Raw genomic sequence first — 21,911 nt, 5'->3', positions numbered from 1 at the left:
ACAAGTTCTTATTGAAGTTGATCACAGCTAATAGAATAAAGGATTTCTTTTAATCATTCTTCCTGGTCATTGGAACTGAGTCTGTGGCCCTGATGGCAGCAACTGAAATGCTGAGTGAAAAGAATTGGTGGGGTTGTTTTAGATCTGTACTGCCTTTTTGGTTATGGCTGAAGATATTAAAACCCTGAAATAGGAGTTGTTTGACTCTAATGGTCTTACTGGCCTGACTGATAACCTGCACCAGTTTGTTATTTTGTTTTACTAAGAGGTTTGAGGCACTGTCTTGTTTCTTGTAGATGTAGTCAGCATTGTCCTGCAAGGTGAGTCTATTGTGTAATACTGATCCCAGATATTTCAAGTAGGTGACCTGCTCTACTTTCTGGCCCCTCATACAGGTTGGTCTGTTGGCAACTAAACTGCCGCTGACATTTTTACTACAGGGATGATGATTGAGGAATATTTGTAACAGTTTTATAGGCTTCATTTTTATAACACTGAGGAAGATTACTGAATAAGATTACTTGCAAGTAATAATGCTTGCATATTGCACTGCTTTCAAATATTTGCTAATGCTGGTTTCATGGTTTCTGACTTTGGAGATCCTTGAATATTTGGCATATGAACTATATTATTACTGAAAATGATCCTTTCTCCTACTTAATGCATGTGGCAGGTCTAAATGGCTAAAGCATTCCTTTACTCAAAGAAAAGATATGTGCATGTGTGATTCATCAAACTTGCCTTGCTCTTTTGTAGCCACTACAAGTAATGGACCCGGACCATCCTCTGGCAGAACTCGTACGAAAAGCCAAACAGGAGAGAAATGGTACGGCAACAGTGGCCACCAAACCAGAGGAAGTGGCAGACCCAGCTGCATCTGCCACACCAGTGCAGTACACTGCAGATCGTGAGTATATACATTTTTTTTCTTTCTTTTTGAGAGCAAAAAAAAAGCACATCTGAAAGGTATTTAGACTTTAATTTCCTTTTTTCCTTTTAAATTTCCTTCTGTTGTTATCTCTGGCTATTGGAAGGGAGGCTATTTTTGGTTTGTTGCTGAACACAGAAATTGATTGATTTAAAAACATATGAAGCTTCCATGTGTTACTGCACAGGTATTAAAACTGCCTTTATGGATGTACTGTTGAGCACAGGCAACTTGCCTTTGACTTCCTCTATTTGGACCATTTGTCTGCTTATGGTATTCCGCCAGTGATCGCTGGTCAATACAACTCCCCCCTTCTTAATGCTGACCACAGTCTGACATTGATGTGAAGGGATTTTCAACGCTTTTCAGCAAACTGATATTGAGCTTAGATGCGGCCTCTTGAAAACAAGAGGACCTGACCTGACCCAGCTTGCAGGCCCACACACTTGTAGTCCACCTGATTGTGGGTCAGGTCAGACTCCAACTGCTATGTCCTTGATGTCTGCAAAAATATTCAATAATACCTGACAGTACTTGAGAGGGTTTATAACATAAGCAGCACATACCACATCTCTAGTAAGAGGCTCAAAACATAAGAGATTGACTTGAATGTAGCTATTTGTCAGAAATTGTACTGTAAATTATACCTTGATTGGTATCTGGTACGTTCCGCTATTGATGTTAATTAAATAAAGTAAGACAGTGGCAGTGAAATGTTTTCCCACTGGGATAAATATACAGAAAATAAACAGATGATCTCCTAATGTATAACTTGCATTACTCTGAAAAGTAAACAAAGTAAAGAGTAACAACAATAACATTTTAAATAACACAAATGTAACAACATAAACCAAAGTAATTTAAAAAAAACCCCATACATTTCCAGTTCATTTTCTACATTACATACATTGACATGGAAGGTGGAACAGCATCTGAAGACAATGTATGTTTGTTTTGTCTCTCGGTTTCAGAAATGTTACAACTCTACTATTAACCATTAAATCAAGAACCTTTTCCTCCCATTATTAACCTCATTATTAAGACCTACTTTAGAAAATCACATTTACAGTATTGAGGCTATTGTTATGCCTCTATGCCGGTATAACATTTTAATAAAATGGCCTCCAAGATGACATTTTTATAATGAATGAAACAAAAAGATAATACTGTTGTTCAATTCAAAAGAAGTCAGGGCCATACGCCTATCTATTCATGATGAGTCTAATCCACCTCCACTGCAAGTTATGTAACACATTGCTGCTACAGTGCATTTCCCATATATGTGTTTATTCTCTTCCAAAACAGTTGCATAGATAAACCTACTGGCAAGAATCAGACAAACAATCCACACACTGTACTAATAGCTCCCAGCAGTTTTAATAGAGCAACACTTCGATCTAACAGAGATCTTCGTCAGGCGTTGTCAAATCACCAAAGCAGAACAAGCAATATATATACACAAACACATTCATCACTGAGGTGATTGTGATCTGCACGATTGAGGGTGCAGGCTAATTAGAGAAGAGCTGGACAACACTGTCCGATACTCCTACATGGGGGACAGAGCATGCCTTTATGAAAAGGGCAACAAAAAAAACTAGAAACATCAAGATCAATATTGTACAGGCACATAATCAATGATACACATCAGAAGTTGAGTCAAATATATATTATAAATGACATAAATCATCCAGAATAAACAATTAACAGAGAAACTGCTAAATATAACAACATATAGAACAATAGAAATATAAAAAAAACAGTAACCTATTACTCAAATTAATATATACATGGGTGTGTTTGTGTCTTTATGTTGCCTGTTCAGCTTTGTGATGGTCGAAGAGCTGTTACATCAAAACATTTCTAAATTATAATTGCTGGGAGCTTCTAGTACAGTGTATGGCTCTTTTCTCTGATTCCTGCCTTTGGTTTGATTTTTGATCCAGCAGATGTAGAAGTTTTTGAGATGTGCATTCCCTACACCCTATCGTAAATAAACCTATGGCCAGTGGCCCTGCTGACCCATGAATGTTGACTTATCCATTACTGCAGTTTATTCATCACTGAGACATGTGGAGGACAACCTCTTTTGACCTGATATTTGCTTTAGAAATAGGGCCGTTGATGTTAATAAATTGGTTGTGGATGACTAGCTACTTAATTCTGTTGATATTCATTGTTGTTCAAAATTGGGGCTGTTAATTTGTCCATCCATGTAGCTCTGCTTGGCTTGGTCCCGCGATAAAGTGCTCTCATGCTTTTTGAACACTTTTTGTTGATTTTTATCTTATGTTAATTCAGGGCTTTGATGATCTCTTTTGTTTTGTATATGTAATCACTATTCCTAACCCTGATTGTTGAAAATATGTTGAGGAGCTAACAATAAGAGCATCTCCAAGAAAACACCAGCCACCCTCATCATAAAACTCAATCTGTCAGTGGATCGAGCGACCATCTACTGTATCAGACCATCCTCTGTCCAACCAACCATTCAGCTGAATTTCCTTTTTGGCCCTCTGCCTACACATCGTCTCAAGTCTTTATCTGAACTATAACACATGTCAAGTTTGTAGAAGGACAAGGAGAGCTCGTGCTTCGGTTTTCCATTTCCTTGACTTGAGAAAATTGGATGTGTCATTAAAGTCAACCAGCTCAGTGAGTAATGTGTTAATATCACACTGTCCCCACTTCGACACTGACCATTTATTTTGTCCCTGTCTCTGTATTGCTCCTCTCCTCCTACCTTTCTCACGCCCCTCAATAAAGGATCTTTGTTACACAAACCCACTGATAAGGTAGATGGCCTTTTTTTGTACGTAGGTCACATGATGATTTATAGTCTCTTCCTTCAGCTAAATTAAATGAATTACTGTGACTGACATATTAAACATAACATAACAGCATGAAAGTGAACAGGAGCAAAGTACATGAAACGAGAAAGGTTATATGGAAGTATATATCTTTGTCCAGCTTTTTCATTTTTCCTGCCTTGAAAGAAAATGTAATATCAACACAGTTACTGAGAACAAATGTGGCATTTCATGTTATTTATAGACTCACCTAACAAGCCTGGTTTGACAGTTTGCATTTGCAGTGGCAGATGACTTTTTCCTGACCTGTTAATCCTCTTCACAAAAGTTGAAATAGAAACATTGTAATTGCAATGATTTCATAAAATGTTTTTCTAACTGCTATTCACCACAATTTAACATAATATCTAAACATTTGTTTCTGTGTGCTTCCCACTTTTCAACTTAACGGTACAGAAAATGGGCAAAACAGCAATACCCCTTACTACAAGGCGCCACACTGACTGTGGCTGTTCAGGTCACCGTACGGTTGAATCAACAAAAAACGGAACAAAAAACTGACCATTATGATCCTATCCATGCTATTATTTGTTGCATGGCTGTTTAAATGGATTGCATTGTAGTATTAAGTTTGTGTCCAAATTTCATCCATGGTCAAAGAGGGGAATTTTCACCCCTACTACCCTGTACATGTGTGTGTATGTGTACATCCACATGAGGCAAAGCTGTGTATTTATCTCTATGCTGTATATACCACATGAAGTAACAGAAGTATTTGTATTCATCAGGCATGATTGAAACTTTTATGGGAGATATTCCGTGTAATTATTTCCTCTTCATTTGTTTACAGCAAACGCAGCAGCAATGCACTATGGGTACTACATGCTCCCCGATGGAACATTCTGCTTAGCCCCACCTCCACCAGGAATAGATGCCAGCTCCTACTACAATAATATACCCTCGGCTGTCATGGCTCCCCCTACCTTATCTGCTTTGCCTCATGTTGGCACTACACCCACACCTCCTGAAACCATTGTCATGGCACCACCAGCTACAACCCCCTCTCAGGTTACCAGCTCTGCTGCTCCTGCCACCTTACCAGAAACCAGGTATGAAGTAGCATATCACTGTATCTTACCATTTCCTCTGTAATAGCCTCACTGAAATTTAAAAGAATCTTTGAATTTTTTTGGTGCTTTGCTTCATCAAAAATGTTGCACTGTGAATCTGTGATGAATAACATGTTGATAATTGTATTCATGAATCTTAATCAGGCACAAATGAAATGTATTCCAAATTAGCTTAAGGCCAATTCATGTTTTCTGCGTCCACGGACAGCTGTGGACTTGCATGTGGATCACGGACATGCATGTGGTTCCATTCACACTAGCATCAGGGTTCCGCCAACATAGCCATGTTCCACATGTGCACACTAAAAAACAGCATTGCAGTGTGTGACAACTTTGCAGAATTGTAAAATCAAGTGTGTGAGTATAAACCACTGTACAGTGTTTTTCTGATCAGCCTTTAAACGCAATACTCTGTTGCTCCAAATGGACTTGCTGGATCGTATTCCATTGTCTTACCGGAACTTTAAACATCATGCCCACATCTACACTGCCCTTCGTATTGTTTTGTACAGGGCTGTTTTCAGTCTAAATGCAGCAGGAGTTTCTGTGTGTTGCTTAACAACAAGAAAAAGATGAACATGAAAAGTGACTGCTGAATGAGAACAGGAATACAATACATACATTCAATAGATGAGACATGCATTCCTTTTTGCTTTTCTAGCATGTGCAGTTGATGCATACAGTCTGTGTGGTCACAATTTTTAGACTGCAGGCAGATGTCTGTAGATGGGTCAATGCAGAGCCTTACGAACATGGGCACATGGCAAAACTTACATCACACAAACCCTAACGTTCACACAGACGCAAAAAACATGAATTGGCCTTTAGTCAAAATATTAATGGAAAATACAAAATAAGTGGTGTCTATCTTTAATTCTCCCAAAAACAGTCAGAAAGCTGAAGCTCAGGTTTCTACACCAGCAATGGCAGCCATCATTCCTCCACCACCTGACATCCAGCCAGTCATAGACAAGCTGGCCGAGTATGTTGCTCGGAATGGTGTTAAGTTCGAGGCCAGTGTACGTGCTAAGAATGATCCAAGGTAAGTGCTCTTACTAGAAATAAATCCATTGCTCAGGTCAGGTTTTGGTTTTAAGAACTCTTTATTAGTAACTTTATCTTCAGATATTGCAGAATCTCTTCATCATCCTTCATGTGTTCTTATGTCTTCTTCCCTCTGTCAACTGTAGGTTTGACTTTCTGCAGTCTTGGAATCAGTACAACACCTATTACGAGTTTAAGAAGAATTATTTCATGCAGAAAGAAGGAAAAGGCTTGCCAGAGGTATTATGAGCTTTATATATTTATATATATACATTTGTGAGTCTGTGTTACGGTGTGTATGGATTTGGTAGATAATCCCCCTCCAGCTTTCTTAATCACTTTAGATTCCCTACCTTGACACTTTCAAACTACCACATTGCCATCTGATATCGGTACTCGTGGTCCCCAGATAAACAGTTCTAATGATTTTGGTGACTGTGCAACCACATTTTTATCACAGCTGCTACATAATCATGAATTATAAAAACTCCCATTTAAAGCCCTAAATGGGTTAATAAACCTCTGCCATGTGGCTCACAACTAACAACATTGCAGTAATGGATACTGGTGAGGTTGACAAAGCTTGTTAAGTATATTTTCAAAACAGAAAGGTCAGTGTAATTAGGCTTGTATCAGTCAAGCAAATCGAATTTCAGTTCTGCCACAGGACTAAGATATCATGCAGAGCTGATGAAATTAAATTATAGCAAATAGAGCTCTGTGTGCACAATGTGGTGGCGCAGTTGTTAGGGAACCAACAAGCATGTAGAAAATCAGCAGGAGTTCCTGGCTGCAGACAGTGCTGGGGTGGGGACAAACATTTCACATGTAGGATTAGATATAACCTAATAGAGTATGCAATATTAAAATTACATCTCCTGAGTCTCCTATAGAAATACTTTCTTCATATCTTTTTTCATTACATTCAATCCATTATTTGTTGACTATATTATCTTATATCAGGTGCTCAGTAGATGCTTGGTTTGAGCAGATAAAAACTTAGGAAAAGGTGACCTTCACACTGAGGCGAAACACTAATTTGTTTCCTGCCATCAACCTCACTGTTTTCCACACCTGCCTGTAATTCTGTTTAAAAAGCATTTGCAGCCGACGCTTCTAGGAAAAGGTTGTCTAAGCATTAACTGTCAACCTTGAAATTAGCTGCTTTTATTTGCTGAATATGCTTGTACCTGCCATGCTAAAATTAAAGATGTACTGATCCAAAATACTGAAATGCTGGGATGAAAGTAAGAAGGTGAACAAGGAAGAGATTAAATGGCCGAGGATTGACATAGGGCTGATCTAGCCTTCTCACTGGGCAACAGAGCATCACTGTAAAACCCCTAGACTATCCTTCAACCCAATCAGAACTTCAAGTCTAACTGTGGTATATCAGGGTCTTAATGAGGCATCCTGACCAATTAGCAGTATTGCCAACAGACATATAGCACTTTGACTGGCTTGTCAGGCTGCCCTAGCTCCCCCGTGGCACTTGCTACATACTGTATACTGTATGGTGTATTGGTTAACCAACAACTGATATTAGCAAATTCCCCTGTGGTAAGGCAAGTGATGATTGTTCCCATATTGCATGTGGTCTTAAGGTTCCCCACAAACTCACAGGATGTTCTTTATCATTTTGTGTTGAGATCTTTTAAGATTTCCTGATTTGCTGAGTAAATTAGAGCTTTTGTCGCTCTCCTTAAAGTTCAATACCTAATTTCTGTTAGTTATTTTAGTACATACCCTAGAGAAAAAACACTTATTCATGTACATACTTGTAATGTTTATAATAGGGACCCACACAGATTCAGCTTACAATAGTAGAAGGATAGTGTCTTAAAATGCATTAAAGCAAGAGAATATTTGATTGCTGGTGGCAGCAGTGGAAGCCTTACTTATAGTGCCAGATAATATTTAATTAGTTAAGTTTAGCTGGTTTCTGGAGTGGGCACCAGTGTCACTGTTCTGAGTGAGATTCATTCTGTACCTTTTTAGACAATTCATGATACAAGATGATAATACTAATAATACATTGTCAAACGGCTGGGCTGCAACTAACAATTCATTTCATAATTAAATTATTAATGAATGATTTTCTTAATGGACCATTTTGTTAATAAAACAGTGAAATAGTAATAGAGCCCAAGAAGATGGATTTGTTTGTCCGACCAACAGTCCAAAACCTAAGGATAAGCACTTCACATTGACATAAAATTGATAAAAGCAGCAAATCCTTACATTGAAGAAGCTTATTCATTTTCAGTCAAATGACAAACTGATTAATGAACTCATCGTTTCCACTCAGGTCTGATTATATTTCTCATAATAGTATAATAATATTTCTCTAATTTGTGAGAAAACACATTTAAATGATGTGTATTTTCTAAACCTTCATATTTTACTGATATATCCTTGCATAATTATCTTAAAACATAAACTAAAAGGAGCTTTACCCAGGGGACCTCTAATTTATCCTATGAATGGACACAAGGACAAGCGAAGCATCATATATTTTCTCTGGTCTGGTGATAAATCTTTCACATTGCTAAAATGAAAGCAATTATTAGCTCAGCTCCCTTGAAGCACCACCCATTTCCTTGCCAAGGTCCCTTTTTAGAATATGATCTCCTTGACACCATATTAGGATATTCACCAAGTGCCTGGGTTGTTTCAAAGTGTTAGAAATTTCTTTTTTGAATATGGAAACCGGTTTGCAGATGGGTTATATATTTGTTGATAATGCAGATAGTAATGGAAAACTTCAGTGTGGTTTTATGAATAATTTACTCTCAGTTCAATTTCAGTCCATTCACTTAGTAGAACATGTCCATCATGTGATATCATGCCTGTGTGTTGGCTGACTTAAGACAGGTTCATTCATGCCTTAAAGGCAGATGATCTGTGCTCCTCACCTTTGCTAAGAACGCCTTACCCTGCAGACTTACCTAGCTACAGCTAGTTAGCTCTGTGTTTCATTATCATTGAGTGGTGTTTGGCCACCTTAAAGGAAAATTCCAGTTTATTTCAACATGACAGCTTTACCATTAATGTGTCCGTTATGACTCTGTGGGTCATGCTAACTTTGTACCCACCAGCTCTATTATAGAGATTAAGGGAAATGAAGACTCACGAAAACTGGTAAATTATAAATATACTGCATTTATATGACCACTTTATAAAACATTTCAACATTCACCCATTCACACACACACACACGCACACACACATTCATATGCTGATGGCACAGGCTGCCCTGTGAGGTACTAACTTGCTTATCAGGATCTAATCTAATGCACACTCACACACAACTCCGGAGCAATTTGGGGTTCAGGATCTTGCCCAAGGACACTTCAATATGTGAATTAGAGTAGCAGGGGATCGAACCACCGATCCTCTGATTAGTGGACAACCTTCTTTACCTTCTGAGCCACAGCCACTTCACAATGAACTGTTCAAGCCTCCTATTTCTAAATAAACATGGTTTCTACATGAATCATTTTAAATTCTTGTCAGTGAGTCAGATTGAAAGTACACAGAAAGTGCAAGTACGTCATCTACCAGAGGTCTATACACCTATAATTGGTAGGTTTTCGAGCAGGGTTTCAGGAACATAACATGCTCCCATTTCAGTGCTCTATCATGGATATTTTGTCATTCCTTCAGTAACCGCTGGATAAAGGTGGAGGAAGGGGAATAAGATACAACAACATACTGCTCCGCTTTACAGCTGCTCCGTGAGGAGTAGTTATCGAACTGAGGGATGACACATATGTCACCGCAATATCCCATACTATATGTGTTGCACATTGTTCCTCCTGTCAGTGAACAGAAGTTATAGTCTTCAAGTTTCATTTTGCCCCCAAGAGTATATAAGTCATTGTTCACTTCCTAAAGGCTGTCCTACTGGAAATAGACATTACAACTGTCATTTCCAAAGACTGGGAAACCGCTAACATTAGCCAAAATACCATGAGGGACGCTAGCATGAGGATGGATATGAACCTGACTGGACTTATTCAGACACACTTAGTTGCATTCATTGAAAACTTTGATCACTATTTTTCAACTGAAAGATATGACATTTTAAGTGACAAAAGTTGGATTCAAAATCCCTTTGAATTTGAAAGCCCAGAGTCATTGCTGCAGCTTGGACTAACTCCTGCTGAAGAAACAGAGCTCTTACAGCTGAGCAGCAATCCAAAGCCGAAAAGAAAACATGAATGCATGGCATTATCTTCAGTCTGAATAAGCATATCCTAAGTAAGGCCAGCATTTTGCTACTCATCCCTTTCAACATCTAAGTGCAAAGTGGCATTTTTGGTTTTCACACAAATACAGACAAAACAGAAATAGACTGAACACAGCACTCGATATGCACATTGCACTTTACTCTTGTACTTGTACTTGGAATGCAATACTAAAAAGCAAGCAGTTAAATTAATATGCACACAGACGGGATATTTGGAGTAGACCTTAAAAGATAATATTCAGAATAAGTAAATAGATAACAATAGCTGCACTTACACACAAGTGTACTTGTCCTGATAATAGGCATGAACATGTCAAAAAACTTTCAACGAGAAGAATGTTTTTGGTAGTAGTGAATATGAGTATTGTTCTGATGATTGTCCTTATAACGTGAATCTTATATGAAAGGCTAGCGTACATTCTGTTTGTTTTACTGACGAGACGAAACAAAATGAGACTGTTAACTCCAACTTAATGCATATGTTTAGTCTCATTTATGAAGTCATTAAATATGTATATGTTTTCAATTACGTGCATAAAATATCTTCGACATGGCTGGTTTAACTATATGAAAATAACAGATGATTCAAAAATGGCAATAATAAGTGTCAGGAAAGTTTTTTTATATACAAATTTGCTATTCAAAGTCACTTAAATGACCTTTTTTCCCCATTCTGATGCTTGGTTGTAACTTCAGTAGATCATCTTGACCATGTCTACATGCCTAAATGCATTAAGTTGCTCCTACATGATTGGCTGATTAGATATTTGCATAACCGAGCAGTTGAACAGGTGTATCTAATAAAGTGGCGAGAGAGTGTATATGGTCATGGTTTGTTGAGGAAGGAGAAATCAAGAAGTGAGCAAGAAAGTTTTGTATGGAGCAGTTTGTCTTTGGCAAATCGAATTAATTAGCTTGTCAGAGTGTAGACAAACATTCCTTGTTTTTGTATATGTGCTGTGGGTAATGGGATGCAAATATTGCTGCTGTCAGTCAGTGATATTATTTATAGTCAGTGAAAAAAAGTGAGAAAATGATCTAAAATATGTCAAAGGCTGCTGTTACTTTGTATAAGTATCAATAAAATGTTTAAAATCTTGAAATGTTACACTTTTGGAGTCTGAAGGGAAATTTTTAAAATAGCCCAAATTATCAAAATATACTGTCCTGTTTCATCAGAGAGCTCTATTTAGCAAGATTGTAGAAAGTCACAAATTCAAGTTTATAATTTGGGTGTAATGTGATACTCAACCCCAAAAATCAGTTTTGTGTATCAAGCGCGTACTTTTATAATTAGAACTCTCATCTAATAGAAAACTGAGGTCCTGCTCTGCTTCTGACAACATTTCATCATTTTTAAAAAATCTATACATGAAACACAGCACACAAGCAGCTCCTATGTGGCTTTGACAGCGTGTCTGTGACTAAGATGCGAGTGGAAGGCTAAAAAAAAGAAGTGTTTTAGCCAATTAAGAATAAATAATAACATTGTAAAAGAAAAAAAAAGAGGACAGTATAACAGAGAGATAAGTCGAAACATTCAGTAAAGGTGTGTTTCAAGTCTCATCAGGACTGTTTGATCAAGACAAACTGCAGTTTTCACCCCCTCTGCTGTCAGATTATCCCTGATTGAATTAATTTAACGCATAGCTACAATGGTCTATATTTGGAGGGTATGCTCCAAATATCAGGGGATCACACTACTTAGCCTTCTGGAGAAAACTTATGGGTGGTGGGAAAGGCTCTGTCCCATTGTTGAAGCTCAGATTCGGGAGGGTTAGGGTTAGGGAATGCAGATCCCATCCTGGCTGAGGAACAGTGGACCAGCTCTTCACCATTGCAGGGATACTTGAGGGGTCATGGGAGATCCCACATCCAGTTTACACTGGTAATGAAGAATGTGTCCCTCAGGACACCATGTTGGGGGTGCTGTGGGAGTATGGGGTAGCAGGGCCATTGCTTCAAGCTATTTGGTCCTTTTACAGCCACAGTAAGAGCTGTGTTGCATTCTTGGCAGTAAGTCAGACTCGTTCTCAATGGGTGTCGGGCTTTGCCAGGGTTGTCCCTTGTCTCCACCACCATGTCGGGCTGTGATCACAAGCTTTGGGTAGTGACTACAAGAATGAGATTGTGGATACAGGTGGCTGAAATGAGTTTCCTCTGGAGAGTGTGTGGGAGCTTGGACATCCAAGCTTGGACAACTCAGAGTAGAGCCGCTGATCCTTTGCATTAAGGAGCCAGCTGAGATGGTTTGGGCACCTGGTCAGGATGCCTCCTGGACGCCTCCCTGTGGAGGTGTTCCAGGCATGTCCAACTGCTAGGAGACCCAGAACACACTGGAGGGACTGCATATCTCTTCTGGCCTGGGAATGCCCTGGGATCCTCCAGGAGGAGCTAGTGAGTGATGCTGGATCAGTCCTGGATAAGTGGTGGAAAATGGATGGATGGATGGAAATAGTAACACATTGGATGCTGATGATGAGGTGCATTTATTGTTAAACTGGTATGACAATTGATTGTGGGTTTGGAATAAAGTGAGTTTTAAACTAATCTGTGAAATGAAGAGAAGTAGAAATCCCATGCACAGCAGTGTAATTCAGTCAGGGACCAGTCAAATGCAGGCTACGTGAAAGTATCCGAACATTTAGAGTTGCACTAATCATCTGTCATGAACTCTTTTTTTTCCTCATTTTAAACCATCTGGTATCTGACTATGTAGGTTAGCAAAGTAGATTTATCAGTCCTGCTGTGAACTGCTGCTCCATGTTCCCATTCAGAATGGAGGATTTTCAACATTTGAACAATCTTGTTAGAGCATCTCATGTGAATCAGTGTATGTAAAGATTATAAAGACTGGACTAAAGGTATGTGTGTGAGCAAAGTATTGCATATTCCAACTGAGGTCTCACGGAAAGGTTAAGAGTGTTTTTCCCCTCTGCTTCTTCTCCTGTGAGCTATGATGATGAATAGTAGGAAGTTGCCTTTGGAACATTCTTAAAACATGGTAAAATGTACCTTTTGAGGTTAGTTTTCTTTTTTCCTTTTGTTGGCACTATCAGCAGTTTATATTTGTGATCGGGGATTAGAGCATTTGGTGTACTACATAGGTTTTCTGGTTATCTAGCCTGTGCTCATAAGCAAGCTGCATGGGCTTTGTGGAGAGACTTTGTTGATGTGAAGGGTAACAGACCATACAGTGGAATATTAGAGAGCCAATTAACACATTTAAAGCTATTTAAGCAACTAATTAAACTGACAGATAAGTAATTGGTAGAAAAAAGGGTAGAGTAACAGTTAAAAGCAAACAAATAATATTGAAAATAATTGATCCTGATCACATATGTACAGGAACGTTAAGTTAAATAATGAGATTATTTACATAATGGCCTGACTTGCTACCTCAGGAAATCCCTGTATATTCAAACAACTATTAAAAGTAAGTGTTTTAGATATGAACACATATAGCTCTTTATTTGGGTTTTTGCATATTTCCACAGAAAATATTCAGATATTTAAAACAGGAGCAGACTGGTTTGTGTTAGTTTTCACTAGTTTTTGTAGTGCACTGAAAAGTTGTTTCCTGCTGCAAATATACAATTTTCATTACAAGCTGCAGTAAACCAGGTCCCAATAAGGACAGTTTGGATAATGAATAAGAACATGTGGAAAAGGTGCAAATAAACTACTGATTTTAGGCTAATATAGTTAAATAGGTAAAGTGAAAAAAAAAATTCTGTTTGTACTGCAGGGTAAATAGTTGTTTGGTTTTTTTAAATCCATTCCATTCTTTCAAGAATAATTATGACTGAAAATTGGCCAATTTCAAACTGATTTTGATTTTTTGACTTTTTTTTCAACTTTTTTTTTAATTGAATACATAGACCTGTGACCAGTCCGGTATAAGAGGTTGTAAACAATGTCTGTTATTCATCCATGGCCCTACCAAGCCACAGTTATAGAGGAGTGGCTGGTGTTGTGATACTACAGCTGTATACAATCATTTTTTTCTTATTTCCGCTGCTGTGCAGTGACAGTAGTTGAGCGTGAAGTCTCATTTTCCATATCATAAGAATTCAGTCAGCTGTCAAGAATCTTCTGCTTATGTCTATGGACCTCTGACCTTTTTTTTCTGCTCAGCCCTCCACGAAGTATTCAACAACATCTGACATCATTTTCTGTTCTCCACAGTTACTAATTGGTTCCCAAACAGCAACATTTACCGTAAGCAGAGCAGGGTTATGTCTTTAAAGCCTAACCTTTACTGTGGTTATAACCCTGCCGATCAGTAATTTCAGTAATTAAATGCAGTAGTTTCATTGGAAATCAATGCCAAGGAGTGATTCTTGCTAACACTACAAATCCACCACCAGTGGTATTGTACACCATGCTAGCACAAAAAGGCATTCTGTCTTCTACCCAGTCAGTCAAATCTGCATGTGGGTTCCTTTTTCCTTTTTGGGGGGGATTAATTGACAGGCACACAGACAACTGGGAACTTTCCAAGACTTTTGCATATATTACTCCTGTACTTCATCATGAAAGTACATAATGTAAAAAATCAGAGCAAGCAGCACTGCGTGGAATCTAATTTTCAACACCATCTGTTGCTTGTCAAAATCTTACCAGTTAATGCATAATATGAAAACACTGTAGAAAAATACAATCAAGCTTAGATGGTGTGTAGTAACTGTGGTATAATTGTTTAAAATGTGAATAGGACTTGGGAAACTCATTCAAATAAGTTGCTGATACCTTCTCTTTCTTTCTCTTTATTATTTTCCTGTTTTCCAGACTGAGACAGAAGATGATGAGCTTCAATCAGACACGTTAGCCAAGGATTCTAAGCTGAATAAAGGTATGTTAAAGAAACAAGCAAAAATACAATAAATACAGTGAACGTAGTGCTACTTTCCCCTCCTCTTCTGTAATTCATTCATTCAGTAAATGAGATGCAAAGCCTTTGGCTAAATATGTGTATGTGTGGGTACACGTGCCCATATTGACTATAGTGTGTACATCATTGTGTGTATTTGTCATATATTGGTGTTTATGCATGGGTGTCTGGGAGTCTATTTATGCCACCAATTTCATTTGGTGGTATCAGGCTGGAAATGTGTATTTAGAGATGAAAGAGTCTGCTTACCACATCAATGGCAGGACCCATAAACATGCACATATATGCAAATGAAGGCATGCAGTCACACAGACTATTGAGAGGCGACAGGTCATGGAGCAGGACAGAGAAAAGTAATAACTAGTCGCAGTAATGCTCAAGGAAACTACTCAGCCTTCCTCAATAAAGATCAAGGTCCTATATTAAGGTTATTTCTTTAGGGAATGACGCACACTCTCTACTCTTTCATCTCTACTGGGGCAGACACACTTGATTACAAAATAGAAATCGATGTGACGCACCAATGCTGTTTCATATCTAAACAGTTGCTTTGTGGCCAATTCTCTGTCTTTCTGTTTGACTCTCTGTCTGACTGTTTCTCTCCTCTGTCTGTTTTCCTGAATGTGTTTTTATGTCTGTTTCTCGTTTCCTTTAGTTCAGTTCCCTTTCTCTGCTTCTTCTCCTTCCTGTTGTCTCTGTCGTCTGTCCCTCTCTTAAGTCTTCCTGGAGCCTCTCCTTTTCTCTTTATTTTTTTCCTGTAGTTGTAATTATCAAGAAGTCATATATCAAGATTTAATTGGTTACTTGTTACGAACACACATTCTTCTGAATCTTTTTTGTCCTTTCTGAATCACCATTGCTCCTTTTCTCTTTGTGCCATCACAGCCTCTTTCGCCCCCATCTGTTTTGCCATCAAAGCAAAAGAAAATGACATGCTGCCTCTGGAGAAGAACAGAGTTCGGTTGGACGATGACTCCGACGAGGACAAGGTTTGGTTCAGCTTTGTCTATACAAAACTCACAGATCAAGGTTTAATTTGGTCTGGACAAAAAAGTACCTTAAAATAGTATACATAAACAAATATTAACAATAAATTCTCCTACATGATTGCTTTAAGTTGCTAGACGGTGAGGGACTGGAAGCTGTGATTGGTGGAGCTCTAATGGTCGATAAGGAGACTCCTCCAGTCAGTGCACCAGAAGAGAAGAGACCGACACTCAGTTTGGAGGAGATGGAGGCGAAACAAGGTACGATTAAAAGCATTGGTTGAAAGATAAGGAAAAAAGTGATTTGTTTTTTTTCATTCCAAGGGAAAAGCAAACACAAATATACACAAATATAAATAGATTCAGTTAGTTACAAATTTAGATTAATGTGTGTAACATTTAATTACCTTTGTCATGAAAACATCATATTTTAACTCAGTAAATAAACACTCTCAATCTGACGACATCAATCGACATCTCTTATTTCCCTATTTCTGTCAGTTTCTGCACTCAGATAATCATCCTCCTCTTTCTTCAAAACATTATGCAATTGACAGAATGTTAATAAACCCCAGTGTCTGGTGATGTTTTTGACAGAGCCTGTTTCTCTCCTGTCCAAACTACCCCTTTTTTTCTCAGCTCCATGCCCACTTAATGTGGGAGTGTTAAAATTGAATTGTTTGTCTCAGCGTCAGCAAATAAGTACAGGTGCTTAAAGGCCATCTTTGTCACACCCACTGGCATGCTGTTACTGTCTGGGAGATTTGGAATCGCAGGAAAAGCGAGAGGGGAGGAGAGGAGATGAATAAACCCAGTGCGTCTGAATTATAAATTCTCTCAAGAGGATGTGCCCTCCAGTAAGAGACAAGCAGAGTGGTACGGTAAACGACAGTCATATATCTTTCCTGAAGGCCTAATGGAGATATATTCACTCTATTTCTGTTTTTCCTTTTTTTTCAGTCGTGGTTATAGAATATTAGACACTGGCTTTCCTCAATCTTGCCTAAAGTAAAGTAATGCATCATAGACTTTGCTCTAAGTAAAAAAGGTACAGTTATACAGGCATATCCGCAAATGTGCATTTTACCCATTTTAGTTTCAAGGTTAGAGTCACTTCCTTAAAATATTCATATATTCTCATGTATCACTAGCTTTTAATTTCAAAACTAATAGGCTTTTTTACTGGAAGATGGAAGCGATTGTACTGCACTTGAAGTTGATTCATTGCATCTTATTCTACTTTTACACCCTCCAAAATCTGCAGTTGCACCCTCTCAGCCTCAAAACGTTGGGCAGCTTCACCCTCCTCTGCATGCCTCTTCGAATGATCACAAAGCATCTCAAATATGAAATGACACTCCACACACTATTTCACATCTCTGTCACAGAAAAAACTGCCAACCAGCATCCCAATTGCGATGCAATTTTCGATAATCCATCTGACCTGACATTAACCAGACAAAAATGGCCCTCTATATCAAAATTCCAAAAAATAAGACTTGTTCAGGCATATACCAAAAAGACCATCATAAGTCTGAGTGAATTTGAGAGGGTTTTTGAACACTGCTAATAGCTCAATGACTTAAGCAGATGCTGAGATGTCTGTCTCTAGATGCCTAGATGAAAACTAAAATACTTTAATTCTCAAGCTAAAAAAAGCAAATCAACAAAGAACAGTTTCACTACATATTTCTTTGTAAGTTTTTGTGTTGTTTTACAGTTTTGTTTGATCTATTATGAGTTGCCTGTATAATCACGTGCCTGTATAATCTAAAAATTCCTGCAGTTGGTGTTGAACAGTACATCACAAAGATCACCACTGTGCCAAAATCATCTTTGATCATTAATTTAGTAGATTGCTCTGTCATGATAAAGCATGCTAATGCTTATATCATGCAGTGTATTGTTAAGCAAATATACTATATGCAACTTGAGGTATCTTACACATTAGTCAGAACAGTCAATACAGATAACTAAGTTTATGAATTGTGATTAACCTTTCAAGCTTGTTGAGAGTATAGGGAACATTTACATAAAATAATAAGCTTTAGTGCCACAATATCACTTTCAAAACAAGAAATAAAAGTGAGTAATGCTGGCAGAAGTTAACAGTTATTCATAGGAGTTATTTTATTAGGCTGTGGATTCGAAATTGGATTCTCCAATGACGGTGATTGATATTTTGTGTTCAGGAGTTATATATTTACGAGCCATAGAGTAACCTTTTATAGCATGGGTTGCTAAATGTTGGTATTTGCCATACTGTATTATGATTCAATTGTAGGAGGCTACCTGCCAGTGACATAAATGAAGCCCCAATCCTCCTGTCAGCTGTTCAGCCAAATGCCCTGAAGACATTATATATCTCTAAAGACGCTGATTTCAGCATGTTATGAGATATAGAAGGCCAGAGCAAAAGTGTAGTTAAATCCTTTAGTCTAGAAAGACAGCTGCAAAATAGAGCTTGAAAGGACGGACGGACAGACAGTTAAGACAAATGTGGTACTTTTCAGCATCCGGGGGGCTGACAGGTCCCGTTTAGGTTCAGCGGAACAGCCTCAAAGTATAATGGTCTCTCTTTGAGCTGGCAGACGGGCAGGCAAAGAAGCTGGGAAAGAGCCTAATAAATAGCTGACTGAATTGGCTTTGCTGTGTGGCAAAGTGGCTGTCAGTCAGCTGGCCTAACTTGATCAGATAGCAGGAGAATCACTGGCAGACAGCAGAAAGCTAATCTGTATTGATGGGCTGAAAAACAGCCACACACACTAAATGTGGTTTCCAGTGATAGGTGTGTGAAGCGTTTAGCCTGCAAACGTTTCCCAGTGGATGTGCATGTTTCATGGTGATGGTAGAAGATTTAGTGAAAAATACGAGTAAATCAGTGTGGAGATTCTATATAGAGATGAATATACTGTAAATATAGGTATACCTTCCGCAAATGTCAAGTCTTTCTACAGTTTTATTTTCTGAACCAGAGCATAGGAATGACATTTCACATATATAGCAGTTCCATAATCGGATTATAAGTCAGGAACATTATAACAAAAATAGATCACATAACTAGTGATGCCAATAAATAAATACAAATTGGACAAAACAAATCAAATATGCTTTATGGTGATTTCTAGAAGAGTAGCAGTTTTTTGTGCTATTTGATTTTGGAGATTTTTAAAGGATGCATAAAAGTTTTTTCACATCAATTGAAAAAAAAAGTCTAAAATTGGGCACATTGTTACTAGCAGACAAATGTTTGTTTTTCACAATCATCAATCACACTGTTCTTAGTTTTGACATTCAAACACAAACCCATGTATTCTGACAAATGAATTAAAGAGACTTTCAGAATTTTTTTTGCTTTCAATATGAATTTAGAATCAGCTTAATTGGCCACGTTTTTGAAAGCAAGTTATTTGTTTATTCTAGTGGTTCTCAGTGTACTTAAACAATACAATCCTCATAATGATATTTTTCATACAGCAAAACAAGGTAAACATCATGCAGATAGTGCAAAGGTGTGATTGGAGTGCTGTAATAAATACTGTATGGAGAAAATGTGTTTAGTTACATTATACACATACAGTAGGTGGTAAAATATATAATTTATAGGTACAGTAGGTATTTTTGTTTTACAGGGTTAACTGTTAAATGGAAACTATTCCTGTTTCTGGTGGTTTTTGGCAAAAGATGGAATAGGTTGTCTAGGGTTTGAGGGGTCTGCGGTGACTTTCCCTGCCCATTTACTGACTGTAGAGATGTACAGGTCCTGAATGGGTGTGCAGGTCGGCACTGATAATCCTTTCTGTAGAACTGAATGTTTGGTGGTCAGTCCAAACCAGACAGTGATGGATGTGCAGAGAACAAACTCAATGACTGCAGTGTAAAACTGGTTTAGTAGCTCCTGAGGCAGGTTGATACATCCTCTGCTGGGTCTTGTTGAGGACTGTGTAGATGTTGGACTCACCTGAGGTGCAGTCGTTAGTTTTGAGGGAGAAGAACAGTTGGAATAGCTGAGGGTTTCAGTTAGTTGTGTGATGTCTGAGTTGGAGGGAGTGAGGGGGTGTGAATGTGGGCTGATCAAACCTACAGTGAGGCCATATTCAAACCAAATCAGACACAGCGTTTAGGCTGCGGGGGTTTTGGCCGCAGCAGCGCCGCATCCACTTGCGGCGAGAAAGTAGATTCAACTTTTGGAGAAACAAGAAACCCGACGTCACGCTGTGGAGGCCAATCACAGCCAGCGATCAGACTGATCAGAGCTATAAAACCCTGCCATGAGGGAGTACAAAGACATTACCAGGAGGAGGGGAGGACATTTCTCTTTTTTGATAACATTAAAAGTAAAGTTAGACTTTGCTGTCGGCTTCCTGACTCATTTTAAAAAAGATGAGAGAAATAGAGAGAGCTGAGAGCGCCAGCAAGAAAGAAAGAGAGAGCTGAGAGCGCCAACAAGAAAGAAAGAAAGAGAGAGTGAGAGCAGCTGTGGTCGTGCAAGCTAGAGATTGAATGAAGAGAGGGAACGGTGGTAGTGAGAAAGCCGGCGAATCAGAACAAGACAACATTATTTTCTGAATATTTCACAGCGGATACTTCTAGAGCACAAACATGCCCAAATCCTCACACACCTCCGCTCAACCCCGCAGCGCTTCGCCATTCAGGTCGTCGACCAGCTGATGGTTCTCCAAAGTGACACAGGGTCATTAGTTGAAAACGTGTTTTTCAGGTTTTCAGTGTAGCTCCTCTTTGCTACTCTGTTCACATTTGTCAGTGTGTGTGTCTGGCCTGTACAAGAACCTGTCCCCACTTTCGTAAGCCTCCTCCTTGGCGCACACACACACATCCTCACAAAAGCTCATGTCACAGTGTCAACAAGTTCATCCAGGTCTGTGGATGCAGCCTTAAAAACACTATTGAGTGTAGTCAGGGGCGCAACTACCTACTTTCTGAGGGGTATGCAGATACATTGCAGCCCCGCCCACCTGGCACCCCCGCCTGAATTTTTAATTTAACTTTAAGGGTTAAGATTTATTAGTATTATTACATACATCTCATTCTTAATTGTTTCATTTACATTTGACTGACAAATATGTAGCACATAAAGTTTATTGGCCTGTTTATGTTAAATTAAAAAGTAATTCAAATGGATGGACATTTTATATGCAATTGAAATACATAAATCTTATGAATTATTTCTGTGAGTGTACCTGATGTCATCACTGGTCTTTTCTATAGCAGATGTCATCACCGACCTCATGTCTGTCTCCTTCACCCCTTGCCTGTGTTCTTCTCCACTAAGTCATATTGTCAAACAAGCATTATTTAATAGCTTTGAATAAATTACACATCTTGCTCATGCAATTTTTCTATATAAATACTATTTAGAAATTAATCACTTAGTATCAAGTGGCTGTCCCTACACTTCCACCTAATATTAGACCAACCTGTCGCCTTCCCCTGTGTGTCCTGATTCTTTCTTTCCATCCTCACACCTGAATGACATGAACTTTGTGTTAAGGAGGTTTAAAAAATACAGCAGTCAAACCACACATAAAAAACATGACATTTTAATTTTAAATGATATCCTTATTGGATATCCGTTACTGATTGGACGCTGCATCTGATCAGACTTATCAGATACATCACAACAGCACTGTAGTGTTATATCCGAGTGGAGACATTAAACTCAAGTGTATCACTCCCAAGTTCTATAATTTATCTGTTTTATGATTCACCATCTAGTAAAAAAAAAAGATAATTGTCTGAACAACAAAATAACCACAAACAAGTTCCTTTATTTTTCTTGTCATGATCTGTTATATTGTAAATACTGATCAGTACACAGTTGCAAGACAACAGTAACCTGTCGTTTT

General features: G+C 38.4%; 1 protein-coding gene across 4 annotated transcripts in view; it reads left to right on the top strand.

Annotated features, from left to right (window-relative positions):
* sfswap (splicing factor SWAP) overlaps positions 1-21,911 on the top strand; it is a 58,978-nt gene that overhangs the window by 14,459 nt on the left and 22,608 nt on the right. For all 4 annotated transcript variants that reach the window (XM_062434462.1, XM_062434461.1, XM_062434463.1 and 1 more), the window contains 7 exons: positions 757-907; positions 4,589-4,847; positions 5,758-5,910; positions 6,059-6,152; positions 14,956-15,019; positions 15,944-16,047; positions 16,176-16,305. In XM_062434462.1, coding sequence (XP_062290446.1) covers positions 757-907; positions 4,589-4,847; positions 5,758-5,910; positions 6,059-6,152; positions 14,956-15,019; positions 15,944-16,047; positions 16,176-16,305 — 955 coding nt within the window. The remainder of the gene's footprint in view (positions 1-756; positions 908-4,588; positions 4,848-5,757; positions 5,911-6,058; positions 6,153-14,955; positions 15,020-15,943; positions 16,048-16,175; positions 16,306-21,911) is intronic.

This window comes from Scomber scombrus, chromosome 15 (assembly GCF_963691925.1).
Source record: "Scomber scombrus chromosome 15, fScoSco1.1, whole genome shotgun sequence".
Taxonomy (NCBI): Eukaryota; Metazoa; Chordata; class Actinopteri; order Scombriformes; family Scombridae; genus Scomber; species Scomber scombrus.
This window is presented reverse-complemented; position numbering and strand designations above follow the sequence as displayed.